The 22675-nt window shown below is 44.4% G+C and overlaps 2 protein-coding genes across 4 annotated transcripts; one reads left to right on the forward strand and one right to left on the reverse strand.

Annotated features, from left to right (window-relative positions):
* Nucleotides 1-135: 135 nt before the first annotated feature.
* On the forward strand, nt 136-11557 carry CRLS1 (cardiolipin synthase 1). The gene is made up of 7 exons (XM_035110125.2): nt 136-649; nt 4351-4488; nt 5371-5500; nt 7347-7432; nt 7672-7740; nt 8664-8755; nt 11268-11557. The coding sequence occupies exons 1-7, from the start codon at nt 362-364 to the stop codon at nt 11353-11355; spliced, it is 891 nt and encodes a 296-aa protein (XP_034966016.2). The 5' UTR covers nt 136-361; the 3' UTR covers nt 11356-11557.
* A 73-nt stretch (nt 11558-11630) lies between these two features.
* LRRN4 (leucine rich repeat neuronal 4) lies at nt 11631-22113 on the reverse strand. Of its 3 annotated transcripts, XM_035110123.2 has the most exons (6): nt 20996-22113; nt 20629-20774; nt 18926-19637; nt 18115-18319; nt 16730-16867; nt 11631-15270 (listed from the first exon to the last, which is right to left on the reverse strand). In XM_035110123.2, exons 3-6 carry the CDS (start codon nt 19605-19607, stop codon nt 14025-14027), a joined length of 2271 nt encoding a protein of 756 aa, XP_034966014.2. In that variant the 5' UTR covers nt 19608-19637; nt 20629-20774; nt 20996-22113; the 3' UTR covers nt 11631-14024. The 3 variants fall into 3 exon arrangements, with proteins under 3 accessions (XP_034966014.2, XP_060128388.1, XP_034966015.2); XM_060272405.1 differs by lacking the exon at nt 20629-20774; XM_035110124.2 differs by lacking the exon at nt 20996-22113 and having other exon boundaries at nt 20629-20987.
* Between the last annotated feature and the right edge of the window lie 562 nt (nt 22114-22675).

A 22675-nucleotide genomic window follows, 5' to 3' on the forward strand; every position in this document is an offset into this window, starting at 1 on the left:
GCGACCGGAAGCTTCAGGAAAAGCGTCAAAACAGTACGCGGCGAGCGCGCTCCCCCGCACAGGCTACGTCCTGACGTTCTCCCACGTGCTGAGGCGTTCCATCTCCTAAGCAACGTCGGGCCCGCCCCTTTTTTAAACAAGAGCCGCAGGTAGGGAGCTTCGCCATAAAGCGCGGCGCTGTCGCGAAAGGCCCGTAAAGCGCCGCTCTGAGGCGAAAGGCCCGACACGGCCTAAGTTGAATGGAGGGCGAGGAGGAGGCGGCGGCCGGCGGTGGGGGCAGCAGGGGAGGAGGAGCCGCCGCTGCCGCCCCTCAGCGCCGTCGTCGTCCTCTGAGCGGGCGGAGAGGCCTCTCGGGCGAGCCATGTTGCCCGCGGCCTGGCTGGCCAAGGGCGGCGCCTGGCGGTTCCTGAGGGGAGCCAACCCCGCCGGGGCGCGCCGAGAACTCCTCTCCCGGGCGCCGCTTGCCGCCGCCGCCTCCCCTCGCTACTTGCTGCGCCCGACGGGCTCCCGGCAACAGCTGCTAGCCTGGGCTCGGCCCGGGAGCTCCGCCCGACGCGAGCGGGCCAGCTGTGGGGTCGGAGGGCCCCCGGGGAACTCGGAGCGCGGCGCCGCCGGGAAAGCGAGGCATCCCCGCGGATACGCCGAACTGGTAAGGGGAGAAGCGCGCCGAGAAACGGAACCCACCTACCCACCCACCCCTCGCTTCCGGCTTCCCACGCCGAAGCAGGCAGCCTGGGCCTGGGCTTCGCGGCCACTCGAGGCCCCGGATGCGGCCCTCGTGGACCATAGCGCCTCCACAGCAACAGGGTCAAGGGGGCGGTCCCGGGAAACACACAAAAAACCACCACCACCACCACAAACCAAATTTCCGGTTTGAATGTCTGAAGTGTGCATGCACACGAAAGCTCATATACCTATGACAAACTTTGTTGGTCTCTAAGGTGCTACTGGAAGGATTTTTTATTTTTATTTTGACTGTGTCAGACCAACACGGCTACCTACCTGTAGCAAATTTCCGGTCTTTGGCAAACCCGAGGAAGGTTTCGCCCTGGTTTTAGAGGGTTTTTTTTGTTTTGTTTTCCTCCTTCCCTTCAATATGTGAAAGAGCATTTAATTTAGCGCGCGTCCTCCACCTGCGATGGGCAGCGCGTGGATCGAATGGTTCAGTTGCGATGGTTAGAAGACTAGGAGAGCCCATATTTTTTTTTACATTGGGGGAAACTAGCCTGTCGGACTCATGGAGGGTCTGGGCTGGACTAATTCTGCAGGAATGTTCTTCAGTATTAAGAGTTGCTACCTTTATATGGACTCCTCCTTGACCTGCTAATTGTCTGTGGCCTGGGAAGGTTTTTTTTTTTAATAGGTCCAGAATATCGGATACAGCAGACCCTCCCAATTGTCCCTATTTTCCAGGGACGGCCCTGATTTAGAGAAGCCGTCCCGGTTTCTGATTTGATCCCGAAATTTTCCACTTTTCCTTAGGATGTCCCTATTTTCGTTGGAGAAATGTTGGAGGGTATGGAGTTATCCAACCCCCTGAGCTGTCTGAAGGCAATCATGTATAGGGAAGTGGGTTTTTAAAAATGTTTTATTATGCTTTTATATATGTTGGCAACCCAGTAAGATGTGTGGGGTAGAAATCTGGGGTGGGACGTCCCTATTTTCATCAGATAAATGTTGGAGGATATGTAAACACACAGACTTGTATACAGGCTGCCTGCTTCAGTAAGAGCTTGGCTTCCCTTTCTCTCGTGTACCAGTCTCGCTGTAGTGATGAGTGAAAACGTCTTTCCCACTGGCCTTAGAGAAACTCCTTCCCCTTACTATTTTGGGCACACTCCAGGATCTCCTCTTTGGCAAATTCTAATGATGTTCTGCAGGTCCTGAACCTGTTTCCACCTGTGCTTGAAATGACTTCCTTTGTAGGTCTGCCAGATTGCCTGATGGAGACTGACATTGGCGGTGCCAAGTGCTCGCTTTGCAATCTGGTGCAGATCAAACTACTCCATAATCATGTCAGATTCCAACCCCATGTGATTAAGAACTCATGCAGTTAAGTTTGGAAAGTTTTATGCTTGGCTTTCCGTATACATATAAGCTTATACCTGCTTGTGGAGATGAAAGAAAGAAGCAGCTGCTTTAGTGAAAAAATGCATTTTGAGATCTTAAAAATGGCTATTGCGACCTTCTTTATTTCCCCATTTCAGATATTCAGAAATTATATTACATATTATGGATATAGGCCATTCATGTTTATTGGAAGACTTAGTCATGTGCAGGACCTTGTTTCCATATGGAGAATTGAAACATATCAGTGGAGTGAAGTAGAAAAGTTACTGCATGGCTGCAATTACAGGTTGACCAGTGACATAATGATGTGTAAACATCAACCCAGCAGTTTATTTACAAGCTGCTATGCACATAGGTGGTTGCAGATGCCTGTTTCAAATGTACATGGAATCCTAGAGTTGGAAGGGACCCCAAAGGTAATTTAGCCCAATCCCCTGCAATTCAGGAATCACAGCTATAGAATCCCTGACAAGGTGGCCATCTAGCCTTTGTTTAAAAATCTCCAGTGAAGGAGAGTACATTAATGACCATTGTGTTTAAGTAGTAGCTTGAACATAACAAGACATCATAGATAACTACAGAAAACTTCCTTCCAGCCTGCTATTTTCAGTGGAGCCAATTTATACATTGAGTTATGAATAAGAAAGAAAGCAATGTGTGAATTGGCTCTGAATTGAATTGTCATTCTTTACATGGGGATTTGCTTATTTGAAAATATTTTTATGTCCAAAAATCACTTCAGAATCTAAACTGGGAAGACTTTCTCTAGGGCAGGCACGGCCAACAGGTAGATCTGGATCTACCGGTAGATCCCCAGGAAGTTTCTGGTAGATCACGGGTAGATTGTTGGTTCCTTTGTGATCGCCAGCATAAAAGAAAATAAAGAGCTCTCCCCCTTAAAAAAAACCTCAAGAACTCTTGTCTCTCCTCCACAAAAAAGCTCAATAACCGTGAGCAATTGCAGGGAGAGCTCCTTCCCTCTTTCCGATACTGTACTGAGCTTACCAGTATGTGTGTGACTGTGTTAGTGCATTGCACAGAATGGTTTGTGCGGCGTACATTTTTGTGAGTGCTTTTATGCAATTCTCTCCCAAGAAATCTCTAAAAGTTTCTGTTGTCCCCCGTAAGAAAAGTATTTGGGCAGTGCTCCCCCCAAAAGGTTACCAAATCTGGTCACCCCCTTTCCTTCTGCCTAAAAAAAGCTCAACAACTTTGAGCCGAACCCCAAAAAATGGGGGTAGATCACCGCCAGATTTTAATTCTGAAAGTACATCACAGTCTCTTGGGAGTTGGCCACCCCCGCTCTAGGGCATTATTTTCACATGTGCCCCTTATAGTACAGTCCTAGCCATGTCTGCCTATAAGTAAGTCCTATTGTTGCAGTGCAGCTTACTTCCAGGTAAGCAGGGTTAGGACTGCAGTCTTGGCCATCTGAATGTTTTTTCCTGGTTTTTTTTTGGTATTGTTTATGTCAGGGGGAGGGACCCAGGTGGCGCTGTGGGTTAAACCACAGAGTCTAGGGCTTGCTGATCAGAAGGTCGGCGGTTCGAATCCCTGCGACGGGGTGAGCTCCCGTTGCTTGGTCCCAGCTCCTGCCCACCTAGCAATTCGAAAGCACATCAAAGCGCAAGTAGATAAATAGGGACCGCTCCGCCGGGAAGGTAAACGGCATTTCCGTGCACTGCTCTGGTTCGCCAGAAGCAGCTTTGTCATGCTGGCCACATGACCCAGAAGCGGACAAACGGCAGCTCCCTCGGCCTATAGAGCGAGATGAGCGCCGCAACCCCAGAGTCGGACACGACTGGACCTGATGGTCAGGGGCCCCTTTACCTTTACCTTTATGTCAGGGGTAGGCAACCTCAGGCCCATATGCCGGATGTGGCCCAATCGCCTTCTCAATCTGGCCCAAGAATGGTCCGGGGATCAGTGTTTTTTTATATGAGTAGAATGTGTCCTTTTCTTTAAAATGCATCACTGGGTTATTTGTATGGCCTGCCTAGTGTTTTTACATGAGTAGAATGTGTGCTTTTATTTAAAATGGGTTATTTGTGGGGCATTGGAATTCGTTCATACACACACACCCCATATAGTCTGGCACACCACATGGTCTGAGGGACGGTGGACCACGGCTGAAAAAGATTGCTGACCCCTGCTTTATGTGTAGCCTTTCCTCGTCTACTTTTCATTCTGAAGGCTAAAAACAATACCTAAGGAGATTGAGTTCAGGTAATGTGTATTTGATTTTGAATAAGCCTACTTCCTTTTTTTTGTTCTTTCCAGTATGAAAACCCTTGGACAATTCCTAATTTACTCTCAATGGCAAGGATTGGTCTGGCACCGGTTTTGGGCTACTTGATTGTTGAAGAAAATTTCAATATTGCACTGGGTGTATTTACTCTGGCTGGAATAACAGATTTGGTAAGTTTTAGCATACCATTTTGAAACGTTTTACAGAAGAAATGAGAACGTCTTTCAGTTTAGTTTTTGTACATCTTTTTTATTTTATAGGAATAATATGATTCAATAGGTAAAGAGAGAATTTTCTGTTCTTTTCATTTGCAGCCTAAGATAAGAGACTGGCTATGTTGAAACCTGCTTTTTACAATTTTCTTGACTGTGTGCTTCTAATCTCTAAAAAAAAAAATTAAGCATGACTTTAACAAACAATTTCCCTGAGAATAAATGCTTGTGTCATTGTACTTGGCCATTATTGTATGCAAGAGGTGCTTCTATTCAGGATGCCAGCCAGCTCTGCCCTTTTTTCTGATTGCTGTAAGGACTTTAAGGAGGACATTTCAATCTCTTGCTCCTCCTCCCCAACCCCTGGTTTATGTTTTTCCTTTTCCAACCAATACTAAATATTTCATAGCTACTGAGTATTCTCAGTCCAACATATTTGTTATTTCTGCAAGCCTCGGGTACCTCCTGTTGCGCTAATAGTCTCCTATTGTTTCTCAGTAGCCCCATTTTGATTCCATTCCTGCCAGCCCTCACCACTCAAATCCTGCCCCCACCCCCGGTCCACAGATTCATGGGTTCAGACAGATGTCTGAACATGCCTGTACTAATCTTCTTTCCAAACTAAGGAGACTTTCAAAAGCAATTTGTGATATGGCATGCTGCCATGCTCAGGTGTCTGCTGTTCAAAGGGTTGAGGGGAGTCAGAAATCTCACTTGGCATGTCTTAAGCCCATGGGCACTCCTGAATAAGCTCTTTCAATTCTGGCCAAGGTTGATAGGTTAATAGTAGCATTAAATGAGTTACTTTGTCTTAGCTCTCTGTTCAACTTGCGTTTTCAGTTGGATGGCTTTATTGCACGAAACTGGGCCAATCAAAAATCTGCTTTGGGAAGTGCCCTGGACCCTCTGGCTGATAAAGTTCTCATCAGCGTCCTGTACATTAGCCTGACTTGTGCAAATCTTATTCCAGGTAAGCAGGTGGATATTGTTGTTGAATGGCTTAAATAGTTAACCACTTTAATTGTATAGGGCAATATCCAAAAAAACTCATTCTGTCAGTACAAGGGTAGCCACTTGCGCAACAGAATTTCCCCCTTCCTATGTGTGAGACCCTTGCCCTCCCCAAGTCTGCTCCAGGGAGTTGGGGGAACCCCTGAACAATTTGGAGGGAATTACATTGCACAAGCTGATGGAGCAAGGTATCTGGAGACCACACATACGGTAGCTTCCCAGCTTGCCCTCACAATATAGTATCCAGACAGTGTGATGACACGGTTCACATTAATCATCCACCTGCAGAGCAGTGTATTAAGACTTACATTGAAAAGTAAGTATAGTTAATACATGTCCTTCCTTGAAGTCACTTACTGAATTCATATTTGTAGAGAGGTGGCTTTAAATGATAATTGGTACTCCTTCATGAATTCTGTTGCATTTGTTTGCTTCCGAGATTTCTGTCCTACCTTTCTAGGATGCGAGTTAGAAATATTTAAACAACAAAAAGATAAACAGTTAAAAGCACTGGCAAACACACATTTTATCTATAAGTTTTATTAAATTTTCTGTTTTACATTTTAGAATAGTCATTTACACAACCTTAAAATATCAGTGACTTCCCTTCTTCTCTTTCCATGGTTCATTTTGCATAGCATAAATCCCTGCATATTTTATATAAACTAAACCATTCAGTATTCCATTATTACATCCATCAAAACTTATTTACATTGTTGAATTTACATTGTTGCCAATGTTTTCAAGTGTACACAATCCCCCCCTTATATTCAATAAACATTTTCCAATCTTCTTTAAATGAATATTCTTCTTGTTCTCTTATTCTATATGTTAAGACTGCAAGCTGTGCATATTCCATCAGTTTAAGTTGCCATTCTTCTTTACTTGGGACCTCGCTCAGTTTCCATTTTTGGGCTAACGAAACATGGGCCGCAGTAGTGGCATACATAAATAACTATATAAATAAAGTTATTTATGTATGCAAACATACGTTTTAAAACAGTATCCTTAAAAAAAGCCCGTAAAAAGCCTCCATTAACTTAATGTATCTGAATGAGAAGTTGATTGCTGTGTAGATGTTAACCACTGGGTTTTAGTACTAGTCAAGACATTATGTAAGGAAAATGCATGTTTTTTTAATGGGTTTATTTAAAAAATAATTGACTTTTATCCACTTTAAAGTTGTACTTTTATAGCAGCCAGTGCATATTAAACAATGAGTTGGTATCTGAAGAAGTGTGCATGCACACGAAAGCTCATACCAAAATATAAACTTAGTTGGTCTTTAAGGTGCTACTGAAGGAATTTTTTTATTTTGCTTCGACTCAGACCAACACGGCTACCTACCTGTAATGAGTTTTGTATTCCTTACCTGACCTCAATATACTGTGTTCTAAATGTGTGGTATTCAATAGGTGGATAGCAAACTAAATGCGCTAAATTTAGACTAAATAAAAGAAAGCAAATTATTTTAAAAAATTATTTTATGTGCTGATGGGTCTTTGGATGCTATACAGTGGTACCTCGGCTTACAAACACTTCGGGTTACGAACTCTGCTAACCCGGAAGTAGTTGCTCCGGGTTGCGAACTTTGCCCCAGGATGAGAACGGAAATCGCGTGGCGGCAGCAGGAGGCCCCTTTAGTGAAAGTGTGCCTTAGGTTAAGAATGGTTTCGGGTTAAGAACGGACCTCCAGAACAAATTAAGTTTGTAACCCGAAGTACCACTGTACATTTTTATATATTAGGATTTGAATTGCCTTTCTGCATGTTAATGTTAACAAATATCTTGATTTTCTCCCCCAGTTCCTCTTACATCTATGATCATTTTAAGGGACATTGCATTAATTGCTGCTGTTTTTTACGTGCGATACAGAACTCTTCCTCCACCAGTAAGTATGCAGGTGTTTGTTTTGACTTTTTAAATCATAGTCACACCTTATTTGTACCAAGGGGGGTGGGTGGGATATAAATGGTAAAATTACTATTTAAAGTATTATATTATTAAATATGAAGATGGAAAATGATTGTGTTTCCTTTCTAAATGCTTTAGTTGGTTCTTACCAGCTCACATGCTTATTAGACTTTTCTCCTCAATAGTATTACAAATCAAACTTTCTGTCTTCCACAGAGAACACTTAGTAGATATTTCAATCCATGTTATGCCACTGCTCAGTTAAAGCCAACATTTATCAGCAAGGTAAGAGCAACTGTACATCTTGCTATTCATTCGATACCTATTCTATGTCACCATGCAGCACTGTTGGGTATGGACGTTAAGTCGATGACAAGCATGAGCCATATGAGCTGGCTGTATCATGGCTTCCACATTGCTGCAGGAGTGGGAAGCACACAAAAATGTGAATGGAGAGTCACAAATAAGCGACAGCTAGACTACAAGTATATTTTTGTACTATTCTCTACCCTCAACAAGCCCAAGTGAAAGTATGAGAGAGGACTTGGGTGGGGGCTCCCAAGTTCTGATCTGGCAGTGTGGGTTTGCTTCCTCTAAATTCTGACATCCCTTGTAAAGGGACCAGTATGGGATCCCTTTAGGGGATATCTGTGCTGCCTCAACTGCTCACTAGTGAAAAATGTTTTTTTAAAAGTTAATATTTTTTTAAAAAAAGTTTATTTAAGCCTTCAGTTTGCAGAATCCTGTTCTTTATGAGAAGTTAATTTCAGCCGGGGTTTACTTTCTGGCCTGGTTCAAACATAACAATAAACCATGTTACTTGTGCGAGTCATAGTTGGTGAACTCCTTTTACAATGAGATAAGGGGGTCTGAATGCTTCCGTTTTAAATCATATGAAGTTTTCTGTTAATGTCTGAACTTTGGAAACTCTGGTTCATTCATACCACAGTTTAAGCGACTGCAGTTTCCTGAGTTTGAACAGGAAATTGTCGCTTTTTAAAAACTGAATTGGGCCCCTAATGTTCATGGTGTCAGAGAAAAACTGCAGGAATTATTTCTCACATTCTGTGTTTTATTTTTCAAATGTTTAGCTTTTAATTTACAAATTTTCATTACTGCTTAAAGTCTAGCACTTTAAGTTCCCGTTGATTTCAGGGTGGAAAGGAACATTAATGTGTGACTCCAGTTTTCATGTTATCTCTCGCCAGATGAACACGGCAGTACAGCTCATCTTAGTGGCAGCTTCTTTAGCAGCTCCAGTTTTCAATTATGTGGATAGTATGTATCTTCAGACCTTATGGTATGTAGACCTGATACAGTAATTGCTACGATACAACTGATTTGTGGGAGAACAGGCAATTCTGAAAGATGGGATCCTGAGCAGTTTTGGACATCACTGATTTGTATGGTTGCTGAAATCACACTAGTGGCTGCAAGCAACCAAGTTAAAGCAATTGCAGCTCAATTCTGGGCATTTTAAACGTTGAGATAAGCATGTGCATAGAGATTGCAGCCCTACTAACATGGGATTATATTCCTATAGGCAAAGTTACTACTTATGCTGAGTTGGTATGTGGTCAATAAATTTAGGACTAAAATTATATCTAGGCAAGCAGCACTACCTTGGCTCCTCATGCAGTATGAGGTAAAATAATACTGGCCTAAAGATTCCCTCATTGCAGGGGTTGGTCTAGCGCCGGCATCCCCAAACTGTGGCCCTCCAGATGTTTTGGCCTACAACTCCCATGATCCCTAGCTAACAGGACCAGTGGTCAGGGAGGTGGGAATTATAGTCCAAAACATCTGGAGGGCCACAGTTTGGGGATGCCTGGTCTAGAGGGAAGAGTTTAAAGTGGGGTAACAAGATGATATGTGTGAATCAAATTAGAAGTACAGTGGTGCCTCGCACAACGAAAAACTCGCAAGACGAAAGAGTTTTGCGTTGTGCGAGGCATTCGCAAGACAAGGTTTTCTATGACCGCAGGAAGCTGACAGCTGATCTTCCTTTGCCAGGGGGGACGGAGCCGAAGCGTGGCGGAGCAGTGGCTGCCCCTGCCTGTCTTCCCCTTGGCTTGGGGAAGACAGGCAGGGGCAAGCAGCGCCCGCCACGCTTTGGCTCTGTCCCCTGGAGCCAGTACCCCGGAGCCCATAGGAACGCATTAAGTTTCAATGCATTCCTATGGGAAACCGCAACTCGCAAGACGAATTTTTCGTAGGAAGAATTGAGTCCTGGAATGAATTAAATTCGTCTTGCGAGGCACCACTGCATTATGATGGAGAGGCCCCTGGACTGTACAGTGGTGCCTCGCTAGACGAAATTAATTCATTCCAGGACTCAATTCGTCCTACGAAACTTTCGTCTAGCGAGGCACCATTTCCCATAGGAATGCATTGAAACTTAATCAATGCGTTCCTATGGGCTCCGGGGGAACTGGTGGCGGCGGCAGCGCTTGCTCTCTTGGCTCGGGGAAGGCAGGCAGGCGCTTCCCCGAGCCAAGAGAGCAAGCGCCGCTGCTGCCAACGACAGAGCCGGATCGGACGAAGCTTCGTCGGATCCGGCCCTCTCGGGAGGGGTGGGGGAAAGGCGAAGGAACGATCCTGCGCCTTTCCCCCATCGCCGCCAAGCCAGTGCCAGAGCCGAAGTGCGGCGCTGTGGCCGGTGGCTTTTCGCAGTTTGCCCCCCCCCCCTGGCTCGGGGAAGGAAATGGCGAAAAGCCCCCGGCCACAGCGCCGCACTTCGGCTCCGGGGGGGGGGGGCGGGGAGCGGAGGATCCTCCGCTTTCCCACACACAAACTGCCTTTCCCGCACCGCCACCAAGCCCCATGCCGGCTTTTCGTGGAGAGAAACAGCGGTGGGGGAAGACCTCCTCCCGCCGCCACCGCCTCCTGCCTGCCTCACCCGACACGGAACGCAACTTCGGAGACGTCTGAAGTTGCGCTCTGTGCCGGTGGTGTGGGGGAACACCTTCTCCCGCCGCCGCCTCCCCCGACACAGAGCGTAACTTCGGCAAAGGCAAGTGGGGGACACCTAGCTCGCCCACTTGCCTTCGCTGAGAAAGCGCCACCTCGGCGAAGGCAAGTGGGCGAACACCTAGTTCCTCCCCCGCTAGTTCCTCTTTGTGTTCCGCTGGTCTCTGCCAGGGCAGAGACCAGCGGAACACAAAGGGGAACCAGCTGCAGCGGGGAAAGAAGGCAAAGGAAGATCAGCTGAGAGGCACTGAGCGCCTCTCAGCTGATCTTCCGTTGCCTTCTTTCCTTGCTACAGCTGGTTCCCCTTTCGCTAGATGAATGCCCTGATTTTCTGATCGGAGGTTTTTATGGCCACGCTCGCAAGACGAAGCGGTGGCCATAGAAAACCTCGTCGTATAGCAAGACAACCTCCGATCAGAAAATCCTTTCGTTAAGTGGAATTTTCGTCTAGCAGGGCATTCGTCTAGCGAGGCACCACTGTATACTTAACCCTGCAATGCACTAGGTCTCTGGTTCAGTCCTCTTCAGCTCTTCGGTAAGTAGACTGTGAAAGACCTCTCTACAAGAGCTGCAGCCAGTGAAAGTAGACACTCACCTGTGGGTTGGTGGTCTAGCTTATAAGGAAGATTCAGATGTGCATATTTTGGCTTAACTAGATTTTTGTTTGGGCTCCCAGACAGCTCAGTGTTAAAAATCAGCTTCAGCTGCTGTAGGAGAAATTTGTTCTATTCATGACAAGTCGAACTGCCCTTGCCCATACATCCTTCTTCACTAGCGAGCTATGGTACTTTTTTTCTCCATGTGTTTCCTTGGGAGCTAATATGATTGTTTCCTTCCTAAAGGTGCATCACAGCTTTCACAACAACAGCATCTGCTTACAGTTACTATCATTATGGCCGAAAGACAGTTCAGGTACTAAACAGCAAATGAAGGCTCTGAGTGAGTTGCTTACTTCCTGCTCAGTTTGGACTATAGATAACGAACACTTTTTGATAGCTTTGTCTCAGTGGAAACCATGGCTTCACATTGAAGCTAATCAGAAGTTAAAATGAAGTTTTGATCATGTAAATATGCAGAATTTTCAATGTACTTTTTCAATTTGTTACAAATAAAATATAATTTTCTACCTTAATGCACAAACACTTGCAGAGATTATCACCTGATGGTTGTTGATCATTGCTTTTCTGAAGTTTTCACTTATTGGGGGGGGGGGTTTAGCTATGCTACACTCCTTGATGCATCTGAATTCAACACATTACAGCTCATTTCATTGTTTTTAGGATGTGGGGCAATCTGTTGAGACAACATGTTAATGTAGCAAAGCAAACGGAAGCCTACATCTTTACTCTTTTGAAAGTCACAGTCCTTGGGTATAAGTCTTCCTGATTAGCTTCCCTACACTGTTGATAAAAATGTTTAAACTAAAACCATGAACTACCCTACTTAATAGTCTAATGTTTAGGAAAGAGCAGCCTTTGTTATTCAACCACATAGTAAATTATGATGTGCACTAACCTTGCAACTCTTGTATAAATGCTGCTGACTAAGCAGGGCAACCCTGAAACTTTGGGCAAGATATAAATGGTCTCTTACCAAATTAAACATCATGATTAAATGTGTTGAAAAAAGGTCGTGTAGCACAGTAGATAAGAAACTGGATTACTAAAATTGATGTATGAAGTAGTAGATGGAGCTGCTAATATTGCCAGAACAGATGCTCCTCTTGTTACCTGTATGGTACAAGAGTTTGGTTGCCCATATTCAACAAAACACAATAAAATAAAGGTAGTGAAGTTAAAACTAAGAAAGGACTTACAGTGTGGTTAGCTTATAGGATGTTGAAAAGTCCACTGATGGAAAAAACATGAAGGGATTAGGATACAAAGCTCAAGTTCAGGGTTTTGTTAAAAACCTAGGCTTTTAATGGGAGTTAATGTTAAAATTCTGGGCAATGTCACAGGTAATCTCTAGGACTTCTCTAGCACAAGCAATTCTGCATTAGTGGTCAGTATGAAATGAATATGCTAGTTTTTTAAAATAGAATAGTAGGAGGCAGTTCTTAAATTTCCTGTTTAAAACATCAGACATGGAAGATAAATGATGGCCTGTCAGAGCACAGTCCATCTATATAGGCATGTAGTCTTTTGCATATGGTGAGCAAGATGACCTGTAAAATGGTTTTATAAACTGAAAATGAACTTTTGCATGTTGGATTATGCTGCTATCTCACCAGAAGTGAATTTATTGTGGAATCAAAGGCTTGATGGACTATAAAAACAAAACATTTGATATATTTTAACTTGTATAAAGAAGGTATATTGAAAAGATACTTGATAGTTTATGTAACCTCAGAATGCTGCAGTCCAATTGTGTTGCAGTGTAAGAAGTTATCAAGACAAAATAGAGCATGATGTACTGTAGAAGCACTCAGGTACATGCTTTCAACTGGACAAGAATAGATATCACATGTCTCAATGTTTTAAAGAGAACTGAAAAATGATGTGAAGCCTTGTCCATAGTCAGTGCCTCTGCACTTTTAAAATATTTTTTTCTATGACTCTACTATTGGTGTCAAATTGTGCTGCTAATTGTTATCCAACTCCTTTGGTAGGAATAATGTGAAGATGGATTGGCTTTCTAATGTGGCTTCTACACAAGTATTCTAGTATTTTTATCTCACTGTTAGATTAATCTAGCTGCTGCTACCGGTAGTATTGGCTTAGCTTGATCTCTCTTCACTATTGTGTGCATCTGCTTCCAGCCTGACCACTTATTTGTTACTGCAGATCACAATATCATAAATACATAACAGGCTGTTCCAAATAAATAGAGGATGGTGCTAGGAACAACAACCTTGCAAAAAGGCTTTTAAACTCATGTAAAGCAGATACAGTCATACATCGGTTTAAGTACGCTTCGGTTTGAGTACTTTCAGTTTTAAGTACTCCGCGGACCTGTCTGGAACAGATTAATCCACTTTCCATTACTTTCAGTGGGAAAGTTCACTTCAGGTTAAGTACAGACTTAACCAATTGTGTACTTAAACTGAGGTACCACTGTATAGCGATGAAAAATTGCACGCACAATATTTTGTTATGAAACGATGTAGGATTGAAATTCATACATGGCATTGTGCAAGGGACACAATGGGCAGGATTCCACTAATGAGTCACGTTAAAGAAGGTGGCAGCAGCATCTGACAGAAGGCTCATGGCCAACAATGGAGGAAGTGGGAGGTACAGTACTTTGGCTGATTCTCTCACCTACTGCCCACAATCTTTTAGGGAGCTGCAGGGAGAAGGAATAATGGGGGTGGAATCCCTCCCTGCAAATTTAGATTCAACCCTTCATTTTTCCAAAACTAACAATGTTCAAAAAATCTTAATGAATACTTTAGTTTTTAAAAGACACTTTCAAAAGCAAAGAAATACTTTTCTGTTGCCTACTTCTCCTATTTATTTACTTATGCAAACAATTTAAATTGTGGAAAGAAGCTCACAGAGAAGGAAAGGTATTTTAAACTGTTTTCTTCCCTTTTGCTGTACAAAAAGGCAAATGCCATCAAATAGATTCATTTTTTTTGCCAATCCTGTCTACCTTTATTTTAAGGAGTAATCAAAAGCAGGGTTTTTATATGAGACAAGGTGTGTGTTATAATGCTCAATGTGGGGTCCTTTACACTTTTTGCAGAGACACACTGACAACAAGATGGTAGCAATAAGAAAAAATCCACTCGTTGCACACAAAGTGGCAAAGATAGATTTGTAGCTGGACTTTGTTTTAAAGGAACCGCATGGAGCACTGGGCTCATTCCAATCTGCAGTCTGGCTCAATCCTGCCTTGTTTGAAGCCATTATGCATACTTGGTAAGTTGAGCCAGGCAGGAGATTGTACAGTGTGTATCGCCTAGCTGTGGCATAAATTTCTCCAGATACAGTGAAATTCTTGCTGTCCTGAGGGCGGTAAGCAAGCTGGTAGAATCTTACTGCTGAATATGGGGCACACCAGCAGACCTCTGCTGAAGTGTCCCTAATTTCAGATATCTCGCGGAGCCTCGGAGGATCTGGGATGGTGAATTCATCAGAGATCCCCGGGCACAGGCAAAGAGACGACAACTGGAGATCAAAGCAAGGCTTTTGGAGGTGTCTGCATGGATCGTAATCACAAGGCCCAAGACCCTGCGTCACGAATTCCTCCTCCTGCTTATCATAGTCATAATAATCGCCGTAAGATTTTGGACTGTTACGAGTGGTTGCAAGATTCAGAAGAGGGACTGCCTTGGTGGGGCTTTGCAGCGGTGGCGTAGACTGAGCTGACCTTACCGTATTGTGTGGGATCAACACAGAAGAATCTGCCGGTGTTTCTTCAGCTGTAGGACTGAGCGGAGCGAAGTGGGACCATGTTTCGTCCATGTGGCCAATAGAATCATCCACTGCTGTGGTGTCCTGTTTCCTTTGATTCATTTCAGTCCTGCTCACTAGGGCTGGATCAGAAGAGAGTTCCCCCAGAGTTCTTGAGGAAGCTGCTGTGTGAAGAGCTGCTGTGGTGGGTGGGCTGTCTGTAGATCTGTCAAATGTTTTATCTTTGTAGGCAAGAATGTCTGCTTTGGTTGGAGCAGTCAAATGAGGGCACTGAGGAGAAGAAGGGCTGCTGGGCCATTCTTGCGGAAATGTACTGGAGTCTGGAAGGGTGTCTGTGGTGAAGCTGGGAGACGTACCATAAAGCTTGACTTGAGTGAAGTTGGAAATTCTTTGCCTTTGGCACTCAGCGTAGAACTTGGACAGCAGCATAGGTCCAGATGAAAATGCTTCTTTGGCCTCTGGGTAGCACATAGTTTCTGATGCCCTAATATATGGGAAACAAGTAAGAACAGTCGTCATTAGGAAGTGGAATGAAATCAGTATTGTCCTCAACGTAATATCACTCAGAGAGGCAGCGGCATTTAGGATTCCGGCAGAAGGGTTCAACTTGGTCACTGAAGTCAATGCTAAGGACCCCATTCTATAAAAGAGCCCACAGAGCAGTCGGGACCCCACTGCTCCACATTGTTCCTATGCTATTGCTACCGTACAATATCACAGTTAATGTCTGAAATACACGCCATAGTTCCTAGAAAAAGCATGTGGGATGGGGAAGTGGGAATGCTGACTTCTTCATTTTGATTTATTCAAATGCTAGTCCAAGACAGTTACTAAAACAAAACAAAAAATGGAAATAAATAAACCAATCCAAACTTAAGTTCAGATTCAGATTTTAAATTTTTCAGCGGTTGCCAAGTGTTTGTTTCTGACGATGACCATTAGCACTGACCCAATGGCTCTATATTACTGATATCTGTGTCTTGTTGTTGATGTTGCTTTAGTCTTCTTGTACTGAATTTGTTTTAGTGGAGTGGTAGTGGGTTGTTTTTTTTTTAAGTTTGACTCTTGTAATCTGCTTGGAGATTACTTGTTAATGGCAATGTGTGTGTGTGTGTGTGTGCATGCATGCATGAGTGTTTCAGTCCATTATCCCAGGTTGGCCAGCCACAGGCTGACAACTCAGTTTAGAACTGTAACAATTGTGATAATTCTAGAATCCTAGAACTGGTAATCCTCTCATCAACAAATATTCCAGTCACTGTGCATCTTTCTGGTGCATAAGCCTTAGCCTGCATGCCATTTTCTTGAAAGATATAGTGAAACTGATAAAGACATGTGAGCACGTATCCTCGAGCTGATGCTCTTAAATGTGTGTGAGGGGGAACTATGTGCGCTAGCCCCACAAAAACTGAAATGAGGCTATATTAGAGAGATTTTTTTTTTAAAAAAAATTAAACCAGCATTTCCCCAACCTGCTAGCCTCCAGATGTTGTGGACTCCAGCATAGCCAATGTTGGTTAGGGATGATGATAAGTGTTTCCCAAAACATATGGAGGACAATAGATTTGGGAAGGCAATTTTCATTCATCTGTAGTACTTATTGCTATTATATGCTTGGTCTTATCTTTGCCGCCACTACAGTTAGACATTTCTTTTATATTAAGAGGAAAGATATGAGAGCAGGAGTTTACAAGCAGCATCCTGCTCTGAGCAGAGGAACTTCAGGCAATTCTGCACTGAATACAGCACCACAGACTGCTAACAAAGTACCTTGAACCAGCTTCTAAATCAGGCATCCCCAAACTGCGTCCCTCCAGATGTTTTGGCCTACAACTCCCATGATCCCTAGCTAACAGGACCAGTGGTCAGGGATGATGGAAATTGTAGTCCAAAACATCTGGAGGACCGAAGTTTGGGGATGCCTGTTCTAAATTGCTCCTTACCTCTGTAGAACTATTCTGTCTGGCTTGGAGAGCAGCCAGGAAACAGCACAACTACACACCAAAGGGTTGCCATAGAGGTTGATTATTAAGGTTTCTGGTGAGCTGAGATTCCATGGACTGAAAGAGCTCAAATTGCAGCTGGAATAAGAGAAAAAAGGTCAATCAACGTATGGACTATTGTTTTAACAGCTAATTCTCTCTATCAAATTGCATGCAGTTTCTGCCTTCTCCAGAGGAAAGTGTTTTTTTAAAAATTTTTAAAAATTTTTATAATCCATTTGTATTCCACCTTCCCTTCCAGAAACACCCAAGACAGCTAACAATGTATTAGATCAAACACACATCAGGCCTGGCCCACCCATGAGGCAAGGTGTTACCTCAGGTGCCAAAGTATTGGACCAGCACACGCACACTCACATGTATGCACACACAAACAGAGACAGATCAGTTCAAAGACCTGCGTAGGAATGCACGTTGAAATGGAGAAATAGAAAATCTAAAATGTCTGACAATGTATAAACCCTAAATCATTCTGACAGAAACATACCAACATTTGGTTTTCATTCAGGATGCAGAGTTCAGTCTTGCCCCTTACCCAGAAAATACAAACCAGCTTAAAACCAGATCAATAAATAACAGAACAAACAAGTTTTTACGGGTGGCTTTCCAATGTCCCCAAACAAAGTCATGTGCTAAGAGTCAGAAGAAAGGTGGTCATGCCTGCTTCCCTGCATCTGTGTTCGTTTTTGTAAGAGGCATTTTAAACACGTTAACATTAGCTAGGGGAGGGGGGAATGGGACCACAGTGGCCAAAAATCAATATTCTTATTTTTAGACCATTTTTGTCCTAAGGTCTTTTTGTTTTCAAATAGCAAACTGTGCCTGGGCCCTTAAATTTACATCACTGGATTACATTTTGCTTTTCATTTGACGGGACAAAAAAGATCCCCATAATTGGTTTTCTTTGAATACTTTTTGGCTCCAGAAACATTTTGCATACAGAAGGAAAACTGAATAGTAAATGACTACTTTATAGGTCTACATCAGTTTAAATTCTGTAATGAAAAGTGCTGTGTGTGTGTGTGTGTGTGTGTGTGAGAGAGAGAGAGAGAGAGAGAGAGAGAGAGAGAGAGAGAGAGAGAGAGAGAGAGAGATTTTACCCCCTAAAGTCTGGGTAATGGTTTAATTCTTGCATCCTAGCCAGCAATTTTGTCACCTTCAAGTGTCCTATGAAGCCTCCCACCATTACAGAATCAGTCCATTTGATGTCGTAATAATTTATCAGATTTATCAGACCACAGTCCTACAACTGAATCCAAGTCCTAACAATGGTCACCTGTGGGAGGCCTGGTGTCAGGGAAATCCTCAGAGATAGGAAAACTTACTTTTGGAATATGAGGAGAGCCATGTGAGGCATGTGGGTGAAAGACTCTGTTTCCACCACACTGAGGGCATGGGAATCTCGGCAGTCCAATAATCTCAGTTTAGGAAGATGCAGGAAGGTGTTGGCATCAAGCCTTCTCAGCCTGCTCATTTTGGTTAAATAAAGGAATGAGAGCCTGGGCAGATCTTTGATCCAGTCCTGATTCACTGAGGGTCAAGCAGAAGACAAACAAACATATTACAGAGGAAACTTGATTTGAGATGGGACTGACCCAGCCACCATACAAGCAACATTCATGACATCTTAAAGACAACTTGTTTTGCTCCTGACAAATATTGGTGAGTGTGCAACTATTCTCTAGTGGCTGAGTTGAAGAGAAGCAAGAATTACCGTATTATTCGCTCCATAAGACACACTTTTTCCCTCCTAAGGACTGAATTTGTATTTTAATTTTAAATACCGGTATGTGATTTATTCATAGATATACTTTGGGATGGCATTCAGGTTTTGCCTTAGAAATTTTGGTGAACGCACAAATACACACCTTCAATAAAATTTTATAAATGTTCTGAAGCGGAAAACAGTCGAGCTATTCCCTCATTCATTTTGCACTTTTATCGCCAGACTTTAAACGTGCATACAAATTATGTGTTTCCAGTTCAAATTTAGTTCTAGTGTTACACCCCTCTTCGGAATTATCCCCACCACCACATTGGCAAAACAATTGAAATCCTTACAGCCACTGTCTCCTCTTTCCCCCGCACCCTAAGTGTTTGGTGCTTGATGCTTTCCTTTTAAGTTTCGGTACTTACATCTCTCCAGATAGGTTGCGCTCAGGTCCAGCACATGGATATCACTTTCTGCCTTTTCGGTGGCGTCCCCAGGCAGGAAGATTGTCGCAAAGGCAGATTCCTTAATCCCCTCTTTCCCATCCTTCCCCAGCCAAGTAGAAGACAGGTTCAGGAAATGCAGCTGGGGATAGCAGGAGAAAGCCAATGGCTGGATTTCAACAATGGGGTTTCCAGCTAGAGAAAACCACGTGAGGTTTTGCAGAGCAGGTGCACTACATGCGGGCACGGCTGATAGCAAATTGAAGCTCAGGTCCAGGATCTGGAGGCGGCTGAAGTTCCTGGCATCCCATGTCACTTGCTGGATCTTATTCTGCTTTAGGATGAGGACTTGCAACATTGGCAAATCCTGGCTGTTGAATTCAGGCAAGAGGTTGGCACTCAGATCCAAATGCTCCAGAAGCTCAGGCAGGCAGGCAGGGAAAGAAGTCAGGCTCTGATTTCTGAGGCGCAAGGAGCTCCATGGCTTGACACGCAGATCCCCGCAGGACAGGCTACTGAGGTTGACATTTTCCTCCCAGATGTGCTGCTTCACCAACTGGAAAAGGGCTTTCGCATCTCCAGGAGCTGGAGATCCCGTTTCCTTCGTTGGCCTGGTTGGCACACCCTGTACAAGGACTAACAGGCAGGCAAGGAAGCAGAACATGGTATCCGCTCCCTCAAGAAGATGGGAAGCCTGTTTTCAGAAAGAGAAGGAAAGCCGTGATGTTGAGTGCTGCCAAATATTACCGGTAACTTCATGCAAGTCCACAAAAGCGTATGGCGTATTATATGCAGTGAACAAGACTACCATGGCTGCCCAGTTGGAAACTGCCAAATATCCATGTTCACAAAAGAATCTCTCCATTATCCTAATAATAATAATAATAATAATAATAATAATAATAATAATAATAATCCATATATCACAAGAAGCTGAACTGACAGGAGAACAGGCAAGTGTGTTGGGAACTCGCCTGGGTGCAGTTTTCAGGTTCACTGGGCTGGCTGCAGGCAACTCATTTGGTAATTCCAAATAATGAGTCCTACCTCAAAGGATTGATGTGAAGTTAAGGATTTGGTCAGGCATAGGCAAACTCGGCCCTCCAGATGTTTTGGCCTACAATCCCCATCATCCCTGACCACTGGTCCTGTTAGCTAGGGATCATGGGAGTTGTAGTCCCAAAACATCTGGAGGGCCGAGTTTTCCTATGCTTGGATTTGGGTAAACACTGCTTTGGGGGACAGTGAGAGTAGTAGACTGCAAGGCCTAAGGCTGCAAACATTCATATTGGCCTCCTGAGCCCTGGCTGCTGGGCATAACCATGCAAGTGTTCTTTCGTGGCACTGCTGGGTGAGGGCCATAGACAACAGTGGCACGAAGGTAGGCCGTGTCCCCTGGCATCAGTTTGCATCGCAGACCACCGCAACCCTAAATATGGGTGTAGTCAGGGGGTGCAGGGAATGGCAACTCTCACCCCCCCCAATCAAATCAATAAATAGAAATACTTAACTGACCAACTGCGTGGCAGATAACTCAGTTCTGCCCCCCCCATAAAGCCTGCCCCCGCCAAAAATAAATCCTGGCTACATCCATTGCCCTACAGGTCTGGTGTTTTTTCCTATCACATTGTAACCCTAAGAAAAACGCACACCTCTTTTACCTAGATGCATCATTTTTTACTTACTCTTTGCTTGGAAGGTATCCGGGAGCTCAGTTCTCACTTGTTTACTCAAAGAGGGGGTGCCTTCTGGTCTTTTAAAAGCTGAGGCGCAGAAGCCCCCCGTCGAAGCCTTGCAGTGGGAGAAGAAACGGCCCATGCAGAACTCCTCCCTTTAATGTGAACATAAAGAGGAGCTCATTTGTGTCGGAAGACGCTGGTATAGTGGCTAAGCCCAATTACCCCTGCTTGCCATCTTGCCCTCTATTGCAAAACACTTAACTTGGTTTCTCTGTGCTGAACTGGCTCCTGTTCATTTGGGGGGGGGCAACACCCAACCTCCCAAGAGCAAATCCATCTCCCTTTTGCCCTTTTAGGATCAGCAAGCACTTACCCGCCAAGGTGCTTCTCAGGCAGATTGCTCCGTGTCAAGGCTCCCCGAGTTTCCCAGCACTTGCTTTATACATTCCGATGATTCAGAGCTCAAGCATGAACCGCTGTCTGCTCCCTTGTTCCTGTCCTCTCTCACCAGATCCACTGATTCAAAGTCAGGCCTCTTAGGCCAGTTTGCCCCTTCTTAGGGAAGGGGCTGTTCCTTTTTTTTTTACTACACCACACCTATCCCCATCCCTTTATGGAAGGTGGGCAGGTTTATTTCCCAAGCTACACGAATGGACTGTCAGCTCCTCCCTGCATAGCTTTTGGGGGGGAGGGAGGCTGGGGTGATGCTGGTGGGCTGAAAAACATCTTTATTGCAAGAGGAGAGGAATTTTTTTTGTGCAAAGGTGAAAGGTCAATGGAGAGTGCCAGACTGCTGATAAGTAGGCCAATGTCTTCTCCCTCCCTCTCTAGAAATAGGCAATTTTGACTCCTCTGTAAGTATAAAGGGCAAACTACACCTTATATCTATTTAAGGAGCTCCACCATTTATTTATTTTTAAAAGAAGTGGACTTGGGAATATACGGTTTCTAATGGAGGAAGAGGAGAAGGAGGAGGGGTTGGGATAAAGGGCTGCTTGACCCTCAACCACTTCACTGCTCAGAATTGCTCACCACAAATTCTGGATTTTGAATGGGGCACATTTGGAATGGAAAAAACCAGCAAGTGGTACAGCCTCACCTGGGACTTTTCCACTTGGAATGGTCCCCTCCCCAAAGGAGCTTTTCATGTCATTTTACCTGCTCCCTTTCACCATGGTGTCCCAGATGTGCCTTTGGGAAGGGTAAATATTCTGGGGAGGGGTGGCAGCAGAGAGCAATTCTGAGAAGGGAAGTGGTTGAGCGTCAAGCACCCCTGTGAGCTCATTTACATGCCATTTGTAGGTTTATTAATTGTTCCCATATCCCACACTCCCTCCTGCTAGAGCCCGGGGCAGCTACCAACAATCTTAATATGCAAACAAATAATATACAACATTAATTAAAACAGACCAATGGCAACCTTTAAAACACAAGGCAGCAGATAATAAGCTCTTACCTGTTAAAATGTCTGCAGCTAATGACCAAAGGCATGGAGGGGGGGAACTCAATTTCGGTTCGGAGCGAATTCCATAGTCTGGGGGCAGCCACTGAGAAGGTCCTTCCTTGTGCCATTGTCCTACAGGATTCTCCACTGATGGTACCAAGAACAGGGCCTCTCTGGCCCATGCTTTAATGTCTTCAATAGTCCTTGAAAACTGCAGGTTATATATGACTTTGAATTGAGCCTAGGCAGCCAGTTCTCTGAGCTCTAAGAAACAGTGTAATGGGATCTCTATTTGCTATCAATAGAGACGTGGGTAGTGCTGTGGTCTGAACCACTGAGCCTCTTGGGCTTGCCGATCAGAAGGTCAGTGGTTTGAATCCACGCGACGGTGTCGAGCTCCCATTGTTCTGTCCCAGCTCCTGCCAATCTAGCAGTTCAAAAGCATGCCAGTGCAAGTAGATAAATGGGTACCGCTGCGGCGGGAAGGTAAATGGCGTTTCAGTGCGCTCTGGTTTCCACCACGGTGCTCTATTGCGCCAGAAGCTGTTTAGTCATGCTGGCCACATGACCCAGAAAGCTGTCTGTGGACAAACACTGGCTCCCTCGGCC

Source organism: Zootoca vivipara, chromosome 3 (assembly GCF_963506605.1).
Source record: "Zootoca vivipara chromosome 3, rZooViv1.1, whole genome shotgun sequence".
Lineage (NCBI taxonomy): Eukaryota > Metazoa > Chordata > Lepidosauria > Squamata > Lacertidae > Zootoca > Zootoca vivipara.